The sequence below is a fragment of the Ciconia boyciana genome, chromosome 1 (genome assembly GCF_034638445.1).
Source record: "Ciconia boyciana chromosome 1, ASM3463844v1, whole genome shotgun sequence".
NCBI lineage: Eukaryota > Metazoa > Chordata > Aves > Ciconiiformes > Ciconiidae > Ciconia > Ciconia boyciana.
In genome coordinates this window covers 148587074-148609004 of record NC_132934.1, presented here as the reverse complement: position 1 = coordinate 148609004, position 21931 = coordinate 148587074, and the positions used below count along the sequence as shown (strand labels likewise).

Below are 21931 nucleotides of genomic sequence, written 5' to 3'. Positions count from 1 at the left end.
GCCTGCTTCTGCTGCTATGTTTGAAGAGCTCCTAGGAAGAAAGGACCTGATTTCATTTGGGGTGTTCTGGCACCATCACAATACTGTCATTAAGGCTGTTGATAACCTTTTCAGCATGTGCACTTTATTTTTTTTTAATTATATGTCAACCTATACATGAGCGAGTGTTTTCTGAATCGTTCCCATGAATAGGACAATCATTCTACTTGGAGGGTATCACCCAGACTTCTGTAGCCATGTGAAAATAGAAATAAATATAACCCAGAAGGTTTGTCTGTTCTTCTGAAAGGTTCTCAAGCAGACAAGAGTTGCCTTGTTAATTACGTAAAGATCTAAAAATCTGGTTACATGTAGACAGGAATGAAAAGCCAAGAGGCCGGTTCTCACTCTGAGTTTCTCAGTCCCAGCTAACTCCGCTGTACCTCATAAGCAGCTCTGGATGCACACTGCTGAAAATCAGAGCAAAATTTAGCCCAGCATCTACATCCCCCCCAAGGACCAGGATGGCAATAAACATTTTCAGCAGAGAAATCACTGCAGAGGCTTCTGGATGTTACTACTGACAGAGGGGTAATTTTTGTTTGTCTTGCTCTCAACCCTGAACACACTTGGAGATACACTGCATAGAAGCCAACACTTGATTATTTTACAGCTTTGAACACAAGAGATTGGGTGGATACCGCCTGACTGATTTCAGCCTGTTCTTATTGCAGTGCAAAAGGCTGTCAGAACAAGATGTGAAAAGCTCCAGCCTTATCCTATTTCTGTACAGTTCAAGGGGACGTTAAGAACATCAACATTTTACTTCCTCATAATTCAATCCTCAGTTCATTTTAAGCTTAAAGGGTCTTGATCTCCTTGAAAATAAAATAAAACACCAACCGTCTATAGGGAAAGTGTTGCTTTTTCCAAAAAAATAAAGATGCCTTGACAGAAATATAAAGTATCTATTTTTAACACTTGACATTTATTCACAAAGGAAACATAAAAACTCCTCTAGTGGAAATAACTCTACCAAGATCTGAATCCGATGATCACAGTAAAATCTTAAAAAGGAAAAAAATGAGAAACCCCCCTCCCCCAGTTAGGTAATCTAAACTATCCCTGCACAGTTGTAAATGCTTGTTCAGTCCAGTTGTAAATGTCTTAAATAATGCAGTTTTCATCACTTCTTTTGGAAGATTATTCCCTAGCCTTGCTTACTTCACTGCTAGGGCATATCATTTACAATAAGCCAAAACAGTCTCTGTCTTAATTCCATACTATTCACAGAATTTGTGCCAGTTCTCCTCCCTCCTCACTACTCCAAAAAAAATACAGCATATCCAAGGGGAAGAAGGAGACACAGTATGAATAAAATCTGGATTTTTAGTGAATACAGCTAAAGGCAATACAGGACAGCTTGACTTCAGAATGATCAAAATCACCCATTTAAAATGTGTTCTAAATAGCCATTTTTATTCTCTTACATATTTGCTGCTTGTTGTCTTAAAGACAGACTGATACTTGCTGACTAGTAACCCTTGCACCACGCTGACTGACAATGAAATGTGGCTTTACACTAAATTTCATATTTCTTTTTGCTGTCTGGGTGGGATACGTTATATATGCATCAAAGCAAGTAACCATACCACATACCTTCATTCAGATTCTTAAATTTACTTTTTACTGGAGTGGAAAATGGCAGGTGATAGTCCTTATTTATTAAGCACTTACTTATGGTTCATGTCAAGCTGGTTTTGGCGGGAATTTGGAATTCAGTTGAATTGCAAAAAAATGATTTTAAAATAATTTACTATTAAAGCAAGGTAAAAGAAAAGCAGATAGAGAAAAAAGTGCACAAAGCACGCTTTTTGTTTAAAATTAATAGATCTATAAAACAAAGTAAGCCTCATCTAGCACCAAAGAATTGAAAACGAAATGATGGTTTCTGATCTCCAGAAGATCAGTAGACCTCAAAGAGGTCTTCCATGCTCCCAAGTATGGTGCCATCATATCCACATTTTAGTCCTCAGGTCTTTGGAGTGAAGTAGTGCCTTAGGGAGTCAGAGGATACAGAATGGGGCTCAAAATAACCAGTGTTGTGAAGGAAGAGCTATGCTTCTTGGCCAAATACTAAACATGTGGCCCAGGGGTGGGAGTGCAGGTGCCTCTCCTTGGGAGACGATGGACCCTCTTCTCAGCACGGGTGGGATGTCTGTGTAATACAGCCTGTACATGCCTAATAAATTGCAGCAGACCGTAAATGGCGTGTGTGCCTTAGTCACACTTCCAACTTGAGAAACCCAGGTCCTGACTTGGGTCCACCCCTAAAGAGCTAGATCCAGAAAGTTCCAGTCTCACCTACTTTTTACTCAGAAAATGGAAGAAGAAAACAATTTTCTTGGCTTTTTCACCCCCTCTCGTGTTTCTCAGCACTGGGGGACCCAGTCCTTATACCAAATAGAAGAAAACAAAGCAAGCATTTCCCCTGCAGCATGGGACAGATGAGAGTCCTGTTTTCAACACACAACAGCAAAATGTTCAGCCAATGGCTTCACCCAAGTTTGACTCTCTTGAAAGCTTTGGAAGAACACCTGTAGCTTTTAAATGAATCTGAATGGTTTTAGTATACTGTAGGAACTTTAGACCTTCATGAAGCCTCTCATGATTTCAAACTTAATTTCAAATTTAGATTTATTTCTAAAATGTACATTTTTAAATGTACTTAAGTTACAATTTGAAGAAGCAATTTCCTTTTTTTCATTTTCAAAGTTATCATTTTTTTATCCGCCTTGATAGAGGCCTGCCCCAGGGTATGACAAAATTTCCCTCCAGGAACAAATGGCATGAAAACCGTACCAGATGGTGATGACAATCGCTGATAGTGAGGATACACGTTATCCTATTTTTGTCTTACTCATTCACTTAATGCTTTTTTTAAAAAACAATTAGCATGCAAATACCTTGACAATAATCAGGCTGTAAGCGCGTGAATCACAAAATCACAGAATCACAGAATCGTAGAGGTTGGAAAAGACCTTTAAGATCATCGAGTCCAACCGTAAACCTAACACTACCAAGTCCACCACTACACCATGTCCCTAAGCACCTCATCCAAACGTCTTCTAAACACTTCCATGGATGGCGACTCAACCACTTCCCTGGGCAGCCTGTTCCAATGCTTGACAACCCTTTCAGTGAAGTAAAATTTCCCAATATCCAATCTAAACGTGCCCTGACGCAACTTGAGGCCATTTCCTCTCATCCTATCACTTGTTACCTGGGAGAAGAGACCAACCCCCACCTCTCTACAACCTCCTTTCAGGTAGCTGTAGAGAGCGATAAGGTCTCCCCTCAGCCTCCTTTTCTCCAGGCTAAACAACCCCAGTTCCCTCAGCCGCTCCTCATCAGCCTTGTGCTCCAGACCCTTCACCAGCTTCGTTGCCCTTCTCTGGACACGCTCCAGCACCTCCATGTCTCTCTTGTAGTGAGGGAAGCGGCGATGCGAGGCGGCTCCCTTCCCCTGCTCCCCCCTTCCCTGACCCCGGGGCTCTGGGGAAGCGTGACACCTCCCGCTCTGCTACACCCTCTCCCCAGAGGCATCTCTTTGCCATGCGGCGTGGCGGCGGGAGGCATCCCTTCCCCGAATCCACCTCCTCCCCTGGCCCCAGGTGCCTGCCTGTTGGGCAGAGCCGCACACAGAGCCGTACCCTGTGTCGGCCCTCTCCTGGGCATGAAGCCCACCATGAAGAGCGGCAGCAGCACGGCCCCAGGGGCTGGCAGGCCCCTGGCCTCAGCGGATCTCACCCCTCGCAGGCCTGAGGGGAGGCAGCTGTGTCAGTCGCTCCTGGTGTCAAAGGCAGGCCTTCTGCAGCCTGAGCATGCACACGTTAAGAGGAGGGAGCAAAGGGGAACGGCTGAGCTCGGTTGCAGCCTGCGCTGACCTATATTGGTGAGAAAAAGCTGCAGGGAGGAAAGAAGCGGAGAAGGAATCAAAAGAGATGAAACTGGATCAACTAGTTGTGCTTGGACTGGAAATACTCTCATTAGAGGGAACCAAGGGGAAAAATGCGGGCAACCCATGGCTCCCTCTAAAGCAATTAAACTGCGGGCTGCGGTATTGATAACGCGTCCAGAAAAAAAAAAAACAACCCTCAAATGCTTCCAAACAGCTTTTCTGCAGATGCCAGTCAGATCTGACAGTTATTAAGAGTTTTATTGCCATGGATCTTCTGCCTTGAAACACATCCTTCCCCTCCCCCCAGAGCGTTCACAACAATTTCCCGCCAACCTGGACTTGATGATGGAGTGCAGAATGTATGCGAATAAAGGTCTGTGCCAGTTTAGGGCTGACACAGCACTTCTCGTGGTCTTTCTCTGCTCTGAAGGTAACTTCTGGGTGTCTTCATTACTGTGAGATAGGCATTGCTGAATCAATGACCATCATAATAGGGAAAAAACCCTACTTTTTAAGTACTTTTTCTTTTGCAAAATTTTTTTTTGTAAAAAACACCACATTTTTATACACTCAGGAAGCTCGGATGATGTATTATAGCGACAGGAGTACGCAGTTGGTTCTTCAGCTCTCATGTTCTGCAGTAATGTGAAGAAAACGATCAATGCCTTGGCTGCTTTGACATTTTCCACAGGAAACATTGCTACATTATTTTCTTCTTACGGGGTAGCCAAGAAGAGGAATCTGTGAGATGGCAGTTTTTCAAGTTGTGCTTGGCTGTATTTTACTCACTCTCTCTTTGATTAATTGATTATGGATAAAACAGCTTCAGCAGCAACAAACAGTATCACGCTCATCACAAGTTAAACAGAGAGTTATAAAAGAAAAAAGTGCTCACCTCTTTGCCCTGTCTTTCTCATCTTCATCCATTAGATTGTCTAAGCAGTTTTTTCTGTTGAAGGAATGCGAGAATCATTATGAAATGTCATTTTGTTAGCTCTACTTGCAGGTTAATCTCAGAGTTGCTCTATTTCATTTTAATAACAGAGTGATGATATCCAGGTCAGATAAATGTGTCAGCAGTGCTTTATGCCACAGTCCTTGATTTTAGAAAACATCCATTGTGGATAACGTTATTCCTGAGTGTCACGCTAGCCTTAGGGGCTCCAGCCAGGGATCAAGGCTCCCAGGCACAACGTGGTGCACCAGCACAGTAAAAAAACAGTCACTTCTTGGGGGGTTTTTCAGTGTGGAGGTTACTTTCTGCAGACTTGCAGGCTGGATGAGCCCTGGGGTCTGCCCAAGTTGAAAAGGCCTTTTCAGCACCCCCACGTTCCCCCCAAAAACGTCCACGGTGCAAGAGCTGGCATCACTGATGCCTCTGACTCTTCGGGTGGAGCTTCCTACTGGGAGGCTCTTCGTCCTCCTCTGTGGGCCCTGACCCGAAGCCCAAAGAGACAGTCATAACTATACTGAATTACACCCCAAATTCAAAGTGTCCTCATAAATACCGCTCCTAAGCCACACTGTGAAAAAACCCTCATGTAGCCAGCAACAGACCACCTGCCTGGTGGTGCCAGCACTGAGCGTGGGGACCGTGCCATCCCCATCAGTCTTTTGCTAATCTTCACCAAAACGTTGTGACCTGCCGTCAGGTTTATAGTCCAATTGCTCCAGCAGTTTGAGCTGTACGGGGAAAGTACTCTGAGCGCAAGATGTGTTCATAAAGCCACAGAGTAAAAGCGGGTAAATTGGGTAAATTAAGTACATTCGTGTAGGCAAGGCAAAGGGAAAAATACAAGAGCAGCCCAGCTGAAGGCTGAGACCCTCAGAAACACTTGTCGCCACCTCACTGCCCTCCTCTCCTTTGCTCCGTGGCCTTACGAGAAAGCGATGCTTGAGCCGTAACCACTTCAGCCCAAGGAGGAAGCCCTGTGCTGCCTGCAGCCTCTCACGGCACCTGGTGCCCATGTCAGAGCACAAAAGCCACGAGCTGCTGCATCCCACGCAAATATCTTCTGAACCGGCAGCACAATGCCGCTACAAACCCTGAATATTGTCGAAGCGTCATTTTCAAAGAGGTGGTGTAATGACAAGCAATGATAACACTTGTTTTCAAAAATCAATGTTTCTCATTTAATGAGTCCTCAACATGTAAGACATGAATAAAATTGGAGGGGGGGAGGAGGGAACTTAATTGCTATGCATTATTTAAGCCCATGGTATTTTCTACATATGACTCACATAGGAATTTGCCTGTTTAAAGAACATTTTATGAAAAACAGGAGTGAAAACTTATTGATAGTAAGAACAGTGGATAAATTCCCTCCTTCTGCTACTAGTTCTCTTACAGCAATACTCCACCTGCTCATTACTCAACAGTTAGCTAAGAACATGAAACTACCCTGTAATTTTTATCAAATAAAGAGTAATGAGGAATTAAAGCCATGGGTCACTGATTGGAGGGTAAAGCTTCTACTTCCCGGCACTCAGCTCGTTGATAGAGGAGCACAAATAGGAAATACGAAGGCTGAGGGACTTTTTTGCTTGCAAAACAGCCAAGTCAGCTATATCACAGTCCATATTTTAGACTAGGAAAATTTATAGAGCCAGCTAAATTTTATTTACCAGTATTTTACAAATACTTTAGGTGGTTATTCACCCAGTCCCAGAATCAGGCTGCTAGCCCAAGTTTGTTTTCAAATAATTCAGGCTAAAATCTAGTGAGAAAATTCAGTGGTTTTTATTGTTACTTGCTCACATCGCAACCGAAATGTTCAACTATGTTATTTAAGAATAAAGAAGGCATCAGTAATATGGCAAGGGTTAGCATTTAAGATTTTGCTGTCTTTCTTTGCTAGACCTTTGCTCAAAATGCTCTGTTGCATGCACCCTTGTCGAATCTAGGATAGGACAAGCGAAATGGGGCAGTGTCAGCAGAAGTTGCTTCCTCTGAATCCCTGAAGGTTTTCCTCTACTGCACCAAGGGCTCCTCCGGCTGTAACAGATTCCCAGTAGAAAGCAGAAATATGGGGACAAGAGCTCTGGGTGGCTCTGAGGAAGGATGGGGCTGGGTGGATGGGGCAGTCAGCATCAGTGTTGCTCAGCCCTGGCTGTTTTTGAGAGGCAGAACATACCTAATGAAAAGGGGCTTCCTACAGCTGTACTCTATAAACCACCAAGGAATTACACTGCCAGGAAGCTTCTACCCTTACAAGAGAGCAACAGGTCTAACTGGTCTGTTCTGCCAAGGATTTGGCTAGATCTGTAAAGCAATCCATGGCCAGCTTCCAGTAAACGAGGTTTCTCACTGACTGACATGAAATTCTGGACCTGCTGTGCTGTTGCTAGTGTTAGACAATATCTAATTGTCATTTTGCTTCTGTTTGCTCACACAGCAAAATCTCCAGAGCATCGTAAGCATTGCTAACAGTGTTTGCCAGTACATATGTACCATATGAAATTAAAACTGTTCTCAATAAAATAGATACGACAGAGCATACAACTGCTGCAAACTGGTACTGCCATCCTTCTCCTGAGCCGCACCTGGAGGAGAAACCCATGGCATGGAGCTTAGGTATGTGCTTAGTGGAACCTGTTTGCTTTACTCTATCCTCCCAGTCCTTCAGCTGGGAGGGTTCCAAATAGCAAACTGGAAATCTACTCTCTCAACCCCATCAGCACCTGGTTTAGGAGGCAATTCTGGCTCGTTGCAATGACAGAGGCAGGCAGTAATTGCCATGGCTCCGTGCCACGCTTCCACTGCAAAGAGATGACATAAAAAACAAGTAGCACAGGGATTTCTCAAAATTTGAACAATCCTTTCATGCTAACAAAGAGAAATTGGAAACCTACGGGTAACAACAACATGATGTAACTCCTGCCAATGGAGTATTTAACACTGACAGTTACATTCGGAGCTTCATTAATGTCATCATTATCAAGAAGGAGTGAAGGAGCTACCACTCAAAAAGATGGGAACCACCTGGAATAAGGAGGAGAAAGCTCACGTACTCCCATCGCGACGGTACTCGGACAGACACACACAAAGATGCATACCCACAAGCAGGGAAGATTGGCATTTTGGAAACAAAAGACTGGCCAAAACTGTTAACTGTGTACCCCCGGCTTAGTTATCAGATGGAGAATTATAGCACAAACATCCCCCCACATTCATTCATACAATGAATAGCTGCTTGGGAAAGAAGTAATTCAGGCAGAGTGCCAGCTCACTCCAGGGACTCTCCAGAAGAAAGGTTGCACATGTTTATTTTGATACAGTCTATTCCCAGTGGACACAGAGCTTGCACCATAAAATTCATCTGGCACTGATCACCTTATCCTGCACTGGAAACATGTTTTTAAGCTAAAACTACTTCAGTTAAACTACTACTCTTCTGTCTGGGTGAGGCTGGATTCTCTCCTTCCTGCCCTACTGCTCATAAGGATACAGTATAAAATGACTGACGCTCAAATGTAAGTACTCAGCTGTTGATTTCCCACTAAGTCGCCACGTGGCCAGCTAATCTCAGTTCCTACAGATCAGCCTGACATTTAACAAGAATTTTTAATCATATTTAACTCAGCTGAATTAAATCAGAGACTTAAATCTCCATTAGAGGTCCTGGGATGTGCCTGGGGAAGCCTGGTGAGAAATCACAGTGCTTGTGCTCCTCTGGCTCTATGTTGGGCAGCTGGGGGGAAAGACTGGGCTTTTCCTCCCCTTCCCTCTCCAACACGGTGGGGTGTCTGCCTCCACCACCCCACGGGCCTGCTTGGGATATTCAGCCACTTGTCCTGTACAGGGCATGCTCAGCCCTGGGAGAGGGGTGCTGCCTGCCATACCCTGGTGTTGCTTCCCATCCACCACAGATATACCTGAGCCCTCCCTCGGACCTCATCCTCAGACCACTTAGGATGCCGGTACAATACCACCATCCTAAGTAAAGATTATGATATTGCACTTGGAGAACAATCCTCTCACAGACAGGGGATGGGCAAGGGTTGTATGGAAAATTGGGACACTGGGAAGAAACAGCTTGAACTACCTTCTGGCCTCTGGGCAGACTGTCCCCGACAACTGTTAACTTTGTGAGGAGGGAAGAAAAAGAGCAATAGGGTGGAGGGTAGACGTGCCCCTGTGTCTTCCAGACACACCACTCAGCCTCCAGCGCCCATCTCTGCTGAGCGTTACTTCTGCAAGATGCTGAGTGCTGCCTCAACAGCGAGTTACTCTCTGGTTCCCTCTGCAAACAGGAGGAAAGAGGCTGTTAGTGAAGAGCTCGGCGTTATAAAGGAGGCATGTGGGTATGTTTGGTGGTTCAGGATTTAAAGGCCAGATCCACCCATGCACGGCATCCTGTGCATAGAGCATAGGATCCAAGACATAGGATGAAGGCACCGAAGGGGAGTACAGGCTCTGGGCACGAGGCAGTGGGGACAGTTTCTGGACAGCCACTAGCATAGGGGACAGTGTGGCTGGGTCACTGCGCTGGCACTGCTGCCAGGTCCCCTGCCCGGGGATGATGGACAAGGTCTGATGGGCGCTGTGGTCGGACAATGGTGTTGTCCCATGGGTGCTCCACAGAATGGGTTAGATGGGCATTTGCCCACACTGGGGAGCACCACTGTGGCTTGGCACTAGCAGCTGTACCCCCTTCTTCTCAGCTAAGGCAGAGCTCTGAAATGAAGTAAACCACACTAACAAGTAAAGTATTTCCCTTCCAAGCCTTGCTGGGGGGCAAAGAGAAAGATTAGCAGATGGGAAGTGGCAGGAAATGTCATAGGGTGACAGGCAAGAAGTGACCATCTGACCATGTTAAATGCCGTGTTCCATGTTTCTCTGACGTGGATGAAGCACTCAGCTATCCCACCATGAGGGCTATGGCACGAACACACAGAGGAAGGTTTTGTATAAACACAAATCGGAATAAATCAACAGATTCACAGACACATCAAACTGAACTGCACCCCTTCATCCTTATTTTTCAGATGTAAACCTATGAACTACTACAAGAACATGCTGGAGTCCATAACTAAATACAGCGCAATCCCACCCGCAGCAATCAAAATTGATTTATCAAAATGTAAACAGACTAGCCTTAAGAAAACTTCAGAAAAGATAGTAAAAATCACTTTCCTGATGATATACATTGCTATTTGAGAAGGAACTGTGACTTTTCAGTGGGAGAATGGCAGTCTGCAGTTACCATGGGTCATGTAATGCTGCACTTGTAATGGGAATTACTGTTTTTACAAGTAAAGGAAAAATCCAGTAGCATGGTAAGTGTCCAGCTTTAGAGTTACGACTATTTTTGCCTGACAGTGTGCAGCTTAGTCTTCCTGCATTCAGCAGATTACTACTTTTTGTTTATACTAGAAAAGAGGTTGTTTAGAGGTTTCCAAAAAAGAAAAGAAGAAAACTTTTTGAGAAATTGTCGAACTTCATGAACCTCATGGGCTTCTCTGTGTTTCATACATATGTGTACAATGAATCGTTAGATGGTAACGGGCTTAAAGCAAAACAGACCTTAAAAAATAATCCGAATGCGGACAATGAAAACAATGGAATTTGCCATAAATTAATGCTTCACTCTTCTGAACTGGGGATGGCAGGGAGATGCTCACAGGTAAAGCAGCTGAGTATTATGAGATTATGATGAAGAGAAGTAAAGGCTCAGAGCATATTCTGGTTTTATTTTTTACCATGTTCCCATTTAGTGGGAAGTGGTATTCTTTTCTGCATGTCAGAAACCTTGCACCTATTTCTGTGTGCTATTAGACAGCTTCCCCCCTCTACCCTGGTGCTGGTTGAATTTTAGGGTGTGCAGCCTGCAAACCCTCTACAGATGTGGTATAGTTTGCATCAGTTTGCATCAGTGAGATGGCTGACATCAGCAGCGTCATCCTGGAGCGCGGCCAGGGCAAGTGTGAGGCATCCTTTATCTCTAGCTTGTGAGCAACGCGTGAAGTTTGTGCGGCGCTTGGGATCTCTGATGACGATCAGTACATACATGCTTGTTATCTTTCTTATTATTATTACTGAATGACTAAAGCCATTCAGACTTCAGTGAACAGGCTAAGTGAATCCCCGGGTTCAACTACTGCTCTGCTCTCCCCTCGCACGGCTGGAAACAGAAAGGCAAACAAATTAAACTAACATTAATCAGCAAAGACTGCCATCTGTATAACTCGGAGCACTTCTCCGCGTGCCCGTCCCCTTCCAGCAATGCTAAACAGGATTAGCCTTCCGTGGGCGGATGGGGAAAGTAGGTCAGTTCGGTAACATCACTGTGTGCAATGAATGGAGGAGGATGTGACTGCAATGGTCTGCCGGCAGCCCTCTCGCCTTCTGAATGAGCCACGGAGACGAAGCACCTGGGCTTGCCATGGGGTGCACGAGGCGGCTCAGACCCCCGTGTCCCTACAGGACACCACCTGCCATTGGTAGAAGCAGAGATTTTGCAAAGCATGGCCAGTGCATTGGAGTTAATGGGTGAATATCAACAAGGAAACTGAGGCATGGGGCAGCTAAAGACTTAGTTACTACTAGTTTGTGCACAGCCAAACATTTGTCAAAGCTTATGCGTGAGCCAAGTGGCAAGGGATGGTAAGCCATCCAGTGGAGGTATTATCTTTCTCTATTGACTGTATTGGGTGTATAGGGATGGTGGCAGGAAAGCCAAAGCTCACCTAGAGTTAACACTTGCAGGACTTGTCAAAGGCAGCAAGAAGAGCTTCTGCTGCTACATCAGTAGTAAAAGTTTGAACAAGGAAAGTGTCAGACTGCTGCAGTATTGGGGGTGGGTGAGGAGGTGAATTAGTGACAGTAAACATAGGTTAAGGCTGAGGTACTGATGCCTTCCTTGCTGCAGTCTTCACCAGCAACGTCTCCCAGGCCTCTGTGTTGGAGGCAGGGTCAGGGAGGAGCAGAAGGACCAGCAGTGGGTGAGGATCAACTCAGGGAACTTGAGGGAGCTTGAGGGAAGTTGACCCATACAAGTCGATGGGGCCCAACCACCTGCCTCCATGGGTGCTGGGAGAGCTGGTGGTGTCCTTGCTAGGCTGATCTCTCTCATATTTGAGGTCATGGAGATGGGGGAGGTCCCTGATGGCTGGAGAAAGGCAAATGTTGCCTTCAAAAAAGGCCAAAAGGGTGATCCAGGGAGCAACAGGCCAGTCAGCCTCACTTTAGTCCCTGGGAAATCATGGAGTGAGTCCTCTTGGAGCACATCTCTGGACACTTGAAGGAGAAGGTGATCAGAAACAGTAAGCATGGATTTACTAAGAGTAACCTGACTGCCTGCTGTGATGAAATGACAGGATCTGTGGATGGTGAGAGAGCACTGGATGTTATTTATGTAAGCTTCATGCTCAAAGGCAGGGCTGTTGTCATGGAGGGGACCCAGAGAGGCTGGAGGAAAGGGTTGATAGGAACCTCATGAAATTCAATGGGGACAACTGCCAAGTCCTGCACCTGGGAATGAAGAGCCTTGGGCTCTGATACAGGCTGGGGATGGGTTGACCAGTGAGCAGCTCTGCAGGAAAGGCCCTGGGAGTCCTGGCAGACAGCAAGCAGCATGCTGTGCATGAGCCGGTAGTATGCCTTAGTGACGAGGACGGCCAACAGCACCCTGGGCTGCATAGACTGCACAGCCTGATCAAGGGAAGGGATTATCCCACTTGACTCAGCACTTGTTAGACCACATCTAGGGTAGTGTGTCTGGTTTGGGGCCCCCCATCACAGAAAAGATATACCTTAACTGGAGGGAGCTCAGTAGTGGGGGCTGGAGCACCTGCCCCATGAGGAGGCGTTGCGGGAGCTGGGCTGGTTTGCTCTGGACAAGAGACAGCTTTGGGGCACCTTACAGCCCCCCAGCGCCTACAAGGAATCAATGAAGAGCCAGAGCTGGGCTTCTCACGGTGGTGCAGGATGACAGAGTGAGAAATAATGGGTATAAGTAGAAAGAAGAGAAGAGAACCATTTCTCCATGAAGACAGCCAGACAGTGGAGCAGGCTGCCCAGAGAGGTTGTGCCATCCCCATTCTTGGAGGTTTTCAAGACCTGACTGGACAAAGCCCTGAGCAGCCTGGTCTGACCTCAAAGCTGGCCCTGCTTTGAGCAGGAGGTTGGACCGGAGACCTCCTGAGGTCCCTTCCAACCTGAATTGTCCTGTGATTCTGGATCTACTGAGCTGGCTACCACCGGGAACATCCTAAGCATATCAGTCCCCCTGAATTAGTTCCTATATTATATATGTTCCTGAAATACATTTTATTATGCTTTTGCTCTTCTGTGCTACAAATAGGTTGTACACTCTCTCCCCTACACTGACATCCCTCCTGCTTTATAAACCTGCCATCTAGGAGAAAAGAATGCGAGATACACATCTTAACATTGTATGTCTGTATGTCATGTGTCTGTCATGTCACTTTTAGATGATGATTTAAAAACATATCCACTTTATGATAGAATTAGCAAAAAAAGAAGAAGAAAAATGCCTCTCATGAGAATGGCCCTTGACTGTTATTCTTCTCTTTCTACTTCTCATGTTCTTAATCTGTTTTAGGTATTTATAAAACTTTAATCCTCATAGTATCAGAAGTCCTGAATGTACAAAGACTTTAACACGTGTTTAACTCTATACTCCTATAAGAAGTCCCTCATGTATGTGTATCATTGCAAAATCCTGGCCTAAATGTGGAGGTAGATCTGCACAGATTATTTCGTGATTATTAGCTCTGAAATCTTCCCTTGAAAATGGTCTCAGTTGTATTCTCAGTTGTAAAAATCTGTTAAAGTTTATTTGCTTCTGCAAATATTTAAATAAGTAGAATAATATAACATCTGACCTATGATCTTCTGATGGTCAAATGCTCAGCCAGTACAGGCGAACTGGCAGAGTATGCGAGTATAACACTATAAAGATTTATTTGTCAAAAACTCAAGAGTTGTTGTTTTGTTTGGCACGAACTACCTGGGAAACACCAACACAAGCAGAAAATCAGTCTTTTCCGATGGGACTGTTGTCAAAGTCGCTCTCTTTTTTTTCTGGCAGCAATAGCCTTGACAAGATCCTTTTAATCCTTTCCATCCAATTAAACAGGCTACAGTGGCACTAGAGTATAAAGCAAGATGCCCAGGAGCTGACATAGGTTGGTCTCATTCCCCCCACTCTTTTGTTTGTTTGTTTGTTAACCATTTATGGATGGCTCTCAAAGTACCTAATTACTCTTCTTTTAAAAGCTCTGGGCCTGGGAGTAATTTCACTAACAGCAGAGAAATTTAATCCAGAAGGGAATTCTGAATTTTTGACAGTGCTGTCAAATTAATTGTCATGATTTACACCAGCTGCGCTGGTGTCCCCTCCATACATAAGATGCTGAAGCAAGAGGCCACACATTTCTGGGGAGATTTCAGCAGGAAAGCAGAAAGTAAACATGAAGCCAAATTTCCTTCTAGTTTTAGGCACCTAACCTGATGTGGCAGCTCCCTCTCCATTGAGCAGGACCTGGGGTGAAGGATTGTCCTCTCTCAGTGTCCTTGCCTTCTCCCCGCCCCAGTGGGACCTTGCTTGCTGCTTCAACCAGCAAGAACTGGTAGGCTCAGCTCCAAGGAGTGGACCGGGGCTTGAGCCAGGCAGTGAGTGCTCTCCTTGGCCTTCCCCACCCTCATGGGTGTCCCAGCATGGTGACACCCATGGGGACTCAGCTGCTTTGCCATTAATGGGAGCTAGAGGCAGGAGGTGTGGGGGGAAACACGACCGCTCCTGCACAGAGCCTGCAAGAAGCAACAGCTTCCCTGCCCTGTGCAAGAGGCAAAGCTGTGGTCTAAATCTGCTGCTGTACAGGGGAGAAAAATCCCTATACAATATAAAGAAATAAATACAGATATCAACACCAATAATCCCATCACTTTTGTGTTAACAGTTTGATAACATATCTGCTTATAACTCACACACTGCACTAAATTTTCTGCTCTATCATAACTATCATATCCCTGTCAGCAGAACTAAATATTTAATCATCTGGGGAGATGAATCATGAAAAGCTGTTTTGGGGAGATATTTTTAAACGGACAATTTGTTGTCATTTAATTTTGAGAACTTGCTGTCTCTCTCTTCTCAGGAGGGACCCTGCAAGCCTGTGACCATACAGACTATTGCTTGCTGTCTCCCTTGTAGGTGAACGATGTAACCTACAGGGTTTTAAGGTCATTTCTGACAAGACCAAGACAGGAGGGTGCAGTCGGCTCAGGGTTTGGCTGGGCACCACTAAAGCTAAAGACATAGGGAGGCCAGAGACACACAACCTGCCTGGTTGCATGGCACTTTGTGGACGAATGCTCTCCGGTTGCGGTCCCCCAGTTTTGTGTTTGAGTCCATAAACCTGCCGAGAGTTCAGACACAGCATCAGACCAAGGTTGCACCTGTATTTTGCACCATCTCAAACGTTTATGCCATTGAGTCCCTCCTATCTCAGGCTGAGCCACGCTCCAGCCATGGTGCTGGCACGTCCCCACTGATGTGTGAAGTGCCGCTGTTCTCAGCCTCTTCATGCTACCAGTGGTTCCCATTTTTACAATGATCAAGTTTCTCCAGCATGATGTAAAATTCAAATCAGGTTTTACGAAATGAATCTCTAAGGAAAAAGGATAATTATTAAAGAGCTTCATTAGTGCTTTGCAATCTTAATTATGATAATTATATTTTTGTAGCTAATATAACTGAACTCCTGCTTTTAAATCCCATTAATGAGCAGTTTTAATCCTTCTCCTACTGGGCCAACAAAACCATAATGTTGAACTTTATATTTACACAGGGCGCTATTTTTAATAAAAATGATGCACTGTTTACTTAGGATTTCCATTCTCTTTTATCTGCACTTTGAAGGTGCACCTTCTCCCAAGACGCAAGAAATGAAGAAGAGCAAAGATGAATTCGGCAGCTTGGGCTCGATTTCCCTTCCTGGCAACAAGAGGGCACAGTCCCTGCACGAGGATGGCAGCTGCCTGTGGATATTGGCTGCCATCAGGGAAGCCTGTGACACTGCTGCTCCCTTGGAAGCACAAATTTAAAGTCCTTTTCCTGAAGAGCCCAAGGGCTGAGCTTCACCCGCTCTGGGTCCCCGTGTGGACTTCAACAAGACCGTGCGCACCATGGGAACAGGCAGAGGATGTGACCCACTGCATGAAAGGGAGACTTGCCAGGGGGACGAGATCAGGTAGTTGCTACAGGACTGCACTGCTGTATCAGAGCGGTCCCACGGGCGAGCCGGAGACCGAGGGGTCGCAGGAGCCCTGGTGCAGTGGCCAACTGTAAGCGGTGGTCAGGGCCAGGGGAAAAGGTGGCAGCTGGGGGGAAAGGCCAAAAGAAATGTCAACAAAATAAATGCCTAAGTTCACAAACTATTCCTCTGGTGCATGAGCAGGAAAAGGCACCTCCCCAGCCAGCTACTGCAAATCTTGAAAAGTACTAGCAAGTGACACCAGTATAAATGGTCTTTTCTGAGTACGGTTTATAATCCCTGATAGAGTAGAATTTGCTGCTGTGTCCTACATTATAAACCACCCACCACCACCCAGATGCAATGGACTAGTGGAATTTTTTTATGAGTCTGTTTGCAGCCAAGTATTTTACAGTTACTAACACAGAGAGAGAGAATAGAAGATCAAAGAGGGAAGAGCACACAAATTCAGATATCTCAATAAAGAAATGAAAACAATAAAGCATATATTGAATATTATCTGCCCATTAATCTCTGGAGTAAATTCAGAAAACTAATTAAAAGCTTCTACGCAGATAAACGATAAGCTGCTTTATTCAATGAGCTCAACATATGAACAAACAGAGGTTTGTGTTGGTATCATCGTTATTAGCAATTGCATTAAAGCAAATTATTTCAGCTGCGCTACTGGGAATACAGTGATTTGAAAAACAAAATGTTAAGAGATGAAAAATTCAAACCTTTGCTGTATTGAGCCTATTGCATTTCCTGTTCTTTTTTTTATTTATTTCAGGTAATGATAACTCTTATGGGTCAGCATGACAAAAAAATAAGACATGAATAAGAGAAAGCAAACCCAAAGCCTATACAGAAGCAGGAAAAGTCTCTGCATAATCATCCTCCAGTGGAAGTCCAGCTTTAAAGGGAGATATCCCCTTCCCGCATGGGCATTTCTCTAATTCATCAGTGCTTACTGCACCTTGTGTCCCTTTTTCTGCTATTGGCTTCAACACTCGCAGGGGATTTTGTCTGAATTTTACAGGGAGGTTTTGTCTCCTCAACCGTAATTGATAGATGTTCTATTTTTGTGGTGCAACACCGCTGCCTTGCGTGACGTGGCGTGGCGGTGCTGCATGGGGAGCTTGCAAGGCAGCCAGCCTTGCTCTCCCTTGGTGCTCCGGGAACAGCCCCCCTGCCAGGCACCCCTGTAGACGGGTGCGACTTGAAAAGAGGAATCCTGAAGAACACTTAAGACAACAAATTTTACAGTTAAGCTGTGTGTTCAATTTAAATGCAGAGCCTGAAATAATTAACTTCAATATATAGTCGGTCCTGAATCTGATTATTTAGGATCAATTAAAACTGATCTGGCTCCAGAATTCAGATATCCTCCTAGGGATCCTACACAAGGAAATAACTTGAAAAACTCAATTTTTTTTATCCATAGTGCATTCCAGTGACCCAGGGCTGATTAGCATAAAAACAGCTTTAAACTGATGAAATGGGGGAATGAGAGAGAACTATAACTGCTTTTGTTTATATTTTTTATTCGTACACCAGCATATTCCTACTTCATATTGTACATTAAACTCTCCCTATTGACCAAAATGAAACAGAGATTCAAAAAGTCTCAGGCTAATGTCCTCTTGAACATGGGCTAAATGCAGGATATAGTCCATGGAGTGTAAAGTGCACTTAAATTTTAGCATATTCACTCAGCTGCAGCGTTTCAGAAACAGAGAAGTCATTAAAAGCCCCATAGCGAAATATCAAATTATGCCTCTGCCAGATATTAACTTTGAAAAGAAAGAATAGAGACACTCTGAAAACCACAGTGAAATAGTGATGTGCTGATTCACCTCGTGCTTATGTACTGCGTGAGTTAGAACTGCAAAATAATATCTCTGCTATGCCAAATGATATTGGTAGGAAAGCATCTTTTGGCTATGAGGGGTGCTGCTTTCCATTCTGAATGTGCATTTTCCCTTTCCACTTGCAAGAAAATTTGCTGTCAGAATGTCAAATTGACTTGCTATTTTATTTGCCATCTGTGTCAAATATTCATACAGACACACTAAGTATATGTCTATATCCCAAAAGGCCTGAGTTGTTGCACACTGCTACCTATCTTTCATAATTACCAGGGTAAAAACTAGGAGGGGAAAAAAATCTGACATAATTTTAGATCTCTACTCATGCTGAATCATATTTTATTTCAAACAGAGTGCCATGGCTCTTACTGGAGCACCACATATGGAAAAATAGGACTTGAACCCTCAATGCACCACGAATTTTGCAGGTAATCTAAAAAAATCAGGATTAACTATCCTGCAGAAAGCAAGGTACTTTACATCCCATCTACTCTGTAGCCAGTACCATGACTGCAGCTCTTGTAGACATATCTGATCTGGCTTTAAACAAGTAGTGAAGCATCAATGCAGCTCACTGTAGATCTGCTAGTTTACATATTTACCCAGTGTCACCAAAAAAATGTTGTTTAGGGCAGCTCAATTTAGGGGAAAAAAAAGGAAAAAGAGAAAGAGGAGGAAAGAAAGAGAAGCAGTTGGCAGGGAGCTGAGACTGGGGTCGGGTCCTCTGGCTCACAGCCCCATGTAAACCAGCCAGGAGAGGTAAATCGCAGGGCTATGGGTTGAGATGGGGAGAAAAGGGAAAGTCCCATTTTCTGTTTCTAAAATACACACAAAAAGAGGGATCCTGAAGGCAGTTTTGGGGACCCCAGGAAAAAAGCTGTTGTCACAGAATGGATTGGGATGTTTGGTCGCAGAGATGCTATTGCTGCTCCTTGTCTGGTGGGTTTTAAGCAGTCTCAAGGGTGGCTATAGAAACTGTAGCAACTTTTGTGTCTGCAGAAAATGCATTAATTTATAGAAACTGTGCCAAAGGTAGTATAAAATTTGATATCACAGCACTTCACTTTACATGACTTCTTATACTTCATCCTACTGCCACACTATTTTGGGGGTATTTGGGTCTGGGGATTTTTGCTTTTAAACAGAAAAATATTTGGTTCCCTGTGGATGTTTTTTCCCCCCTCATCCTCCTTCCTTCAGATACTTCAAAAGGCAAGCTCCTGAGAAAACTTTTCTGCTGGTTCCTATTGTTTCCTACTTCAAGTGAAAAAAGTACATGATGTTAAATCTGAAGACCAAGACTTTGTGCATGTGTAAACTTCAGAACTCTAAACCTTTCAGCTTGTGCCAATGTAAACCACCTAAAGTGCAGAGAATTAAGTACACTTTATCCTCTCTGACCATGATTGAACATGTTCCAGTCCTAAAATCTGCAGCAGGGAGTCTCTCAAATCCCCAAAAGCAGAGCGGGGCTTTTTCAAATGGGCATGAGAAAAAGAGGGAGATCCTCATCCAAATCGCAGTCCCAGCCCTTTAGCTCTCTCCTTTGAAAGTTCTCACCCTGCTGTTTCTAACCACCTCACTCTCAAGGACACGGGGCAGGAAAAAAGAAAACTTACCTTTGCTAAGCAAAATGCTCCATATTCCCTAAATTCCTGGGAGAATTGCACAGAAATTTTAATAAGCACTTTTGCAGCGCACATTGGGGTCTGTCTATGTCATCCACCCTTTTTGATGTTGTTCCATTAATGTCCAACTGACCTGTTTTCTAGAAAAACAGGTACCTTGGTCCAACCCCTGGAAGTCAAAAGGGCTAAGATGTGCATTTTGGGAACCCAGTCACAGGCTTTCTGTCCCTCAGGCAGCAACAGCCTCTCCCTGCCCTGCTTCCCCCCTGCCTGTGGCACCCTGCCCCAGCACCCTCTCCCCTTGAGATAAACCCCTCCCGGGGGCCATGGCACCCCGCTGCCTTCCTCCCGCACAAGCACACACCATCCCCGCTCCCCTTCGTTGTACTGGATCCAGTGCTCAGGTCAGAGGCTCTGCATTGCCCTAAATAACGTCTTGTGTGTTGGAGTTGGATATCTGGGAGCACGTGAGCGTTGCGACACCAGCCAAAGCCTGATGTACGCGTTGGCCATGAGGAACTGGCGTTTGGCTGCCACTGCCTGGGTGGCCAAAAGGGTTTAAGCTGATGTTGGTCAAGGGAAGCTGGAACAGAAAGCCATTAAAAGGCTGGCATGCCTTAGATTTGCTTGTATCTCTTTATCACTTGGAAATATTTTACTGGAATGAACCACAACGCAGTTGCAGCTGTGCTTCAGTTGGTCCACTGTCTAGTTCTAGGCTATTTTAAAACTGACATTATCCTGAGAAATAATGAGGAGTCTTAAACTATACTGTGAAGCACGCAGTAAATTTTTAGTCGGCTAAAGAGCGAGGAGTGAAATGCAAGAGAATGTTTTTCCTGATATGTTTTATCTCTCTCTCCTCTCTTCATGGAAATATTGATGTGAAGGATAGTAATACTGCTACTGAATTCTGACCTGCGTGGCTATAAAGATACATTACTTGCATCAGTCCAGGAGACAGTTGTCTCAATCTTGCTTCCTCTGCAAATGCAGTTATCTTGCTCTGGCACTTTGCAAAATCCTCTAAATTACTATTAAATTAAATACTTTTAATTTATGGAAGATTTCAGCCGAACTCATATTTCTGTGCCATTAATTATCAAGTATTTTACTGACTCTGGGAAAAACATTAATAAATCAATCTAAATGAACTCCCACCTTCGCCCCTGAACTGGGGATGGGTGTCATCCGTCACACTCTAACCTGAGAAGGTTATATTTCCCTTGGATTCATCATTAATCTCATTTCAAATCACGTATTTCTGAGTGGGTTCAGGGCAACATTTTGAAACATGGGGTCTTTAAGCTAGTGATGGCAGTATATTTAGCTGCCTGAATATGGGGACGGGTTTTCAGAGGTCTTCTGTGATTTGAAACAATTCCCCTTTTGCAATGTTAAGGTTGGTTTGTTTCTTTGTTTGTTTTTTTCCAGAAACCGTAATTACACTGGTTATCTTTTAGATAAAATATGATTTCCAGTGTATCCTTAGACACAGTGGAGCTCTGGGGACGTATCAGTGGAAACACAGGTAGTGATAAATCACTGGAATTGAAGTACATGTGGATGCTTGGAAGGGTAGTTAGTGAAATGGGTAAATATGGATTTAAGTGCTGACCTCTCCATATCCAAAACTGAAAATATTAACCTCGATATGCAGTGCTGGTCTTTAGCGTGCCTTCACATGGCAAAAAGATCTGCAGGGGTCCAATACGGGTAAGTCATGTCCCACAACACAGTCTAAGGAGGACTGTAGTAGTAGAGCAGGCAGGTGAGATATTTCAGATGCTGACAACGCTACCGGGGGCATTCTTATTACCACCTCAGAACAGTGTTACCCCAGAGTGAAAAAACAAGTGTGTTATTTCACAGACCAGTCAACAAAAGTAGATGTTCCCATTTCATCAGTGTTTCATCCTCCGTTTGCCAAATGCAACACAAATCTTGGCAAAGGAAGGTATTTCATGAACTTATGTGGACTGACTTAATGTATTAATCTTCACAGTGACACAGATTATTAGAAACTCAATGATATGTGGAATGTTTTATGATGTGCTTTCACGCTGATAAATAGCTAATCACCATATATTTGTGACAACAGAGCATTACAGGGAGCAGTGATATGTGTTCTGAAAAACACCATCAGTCCTTTTACGCCCTCTGCATAATGCCCTATCATCTGCAGTGCTTAACTTTGCAGTCTTGCTTTCAAAAACACCAAAAAAAATCATTATGAGAATCCTAACATTTGTCAAAGCCTCCTTTCTGGT

General features: G+C 44.4%; 1 protein-coding gene across 8 annotated transcripts in view; it reads right to left on the bottom strand.

The window, feature by feature from the left end:
* The window catches only part of NPAS2 (neuronal PAS domain protein 2), a 107312-nt gene that overhangs the window by 50668 nt on the left and 34713 nt on the right, over positions 1-21931 (bottom strand). For all 8 annotated transcript variants that reach the window (XM_072849704.1, XM_072849706.1, XM_072849707.1 and 5 more), the window contains one exon: positions 4836-4889. In XM_072849704.1, the coding sequence (XP_072705805.1) occupies positions 4836-4889 (54 nt within the window). The remainder of the gene's footprint in view (positions 1-4835; positions 4890-21931) is intronic.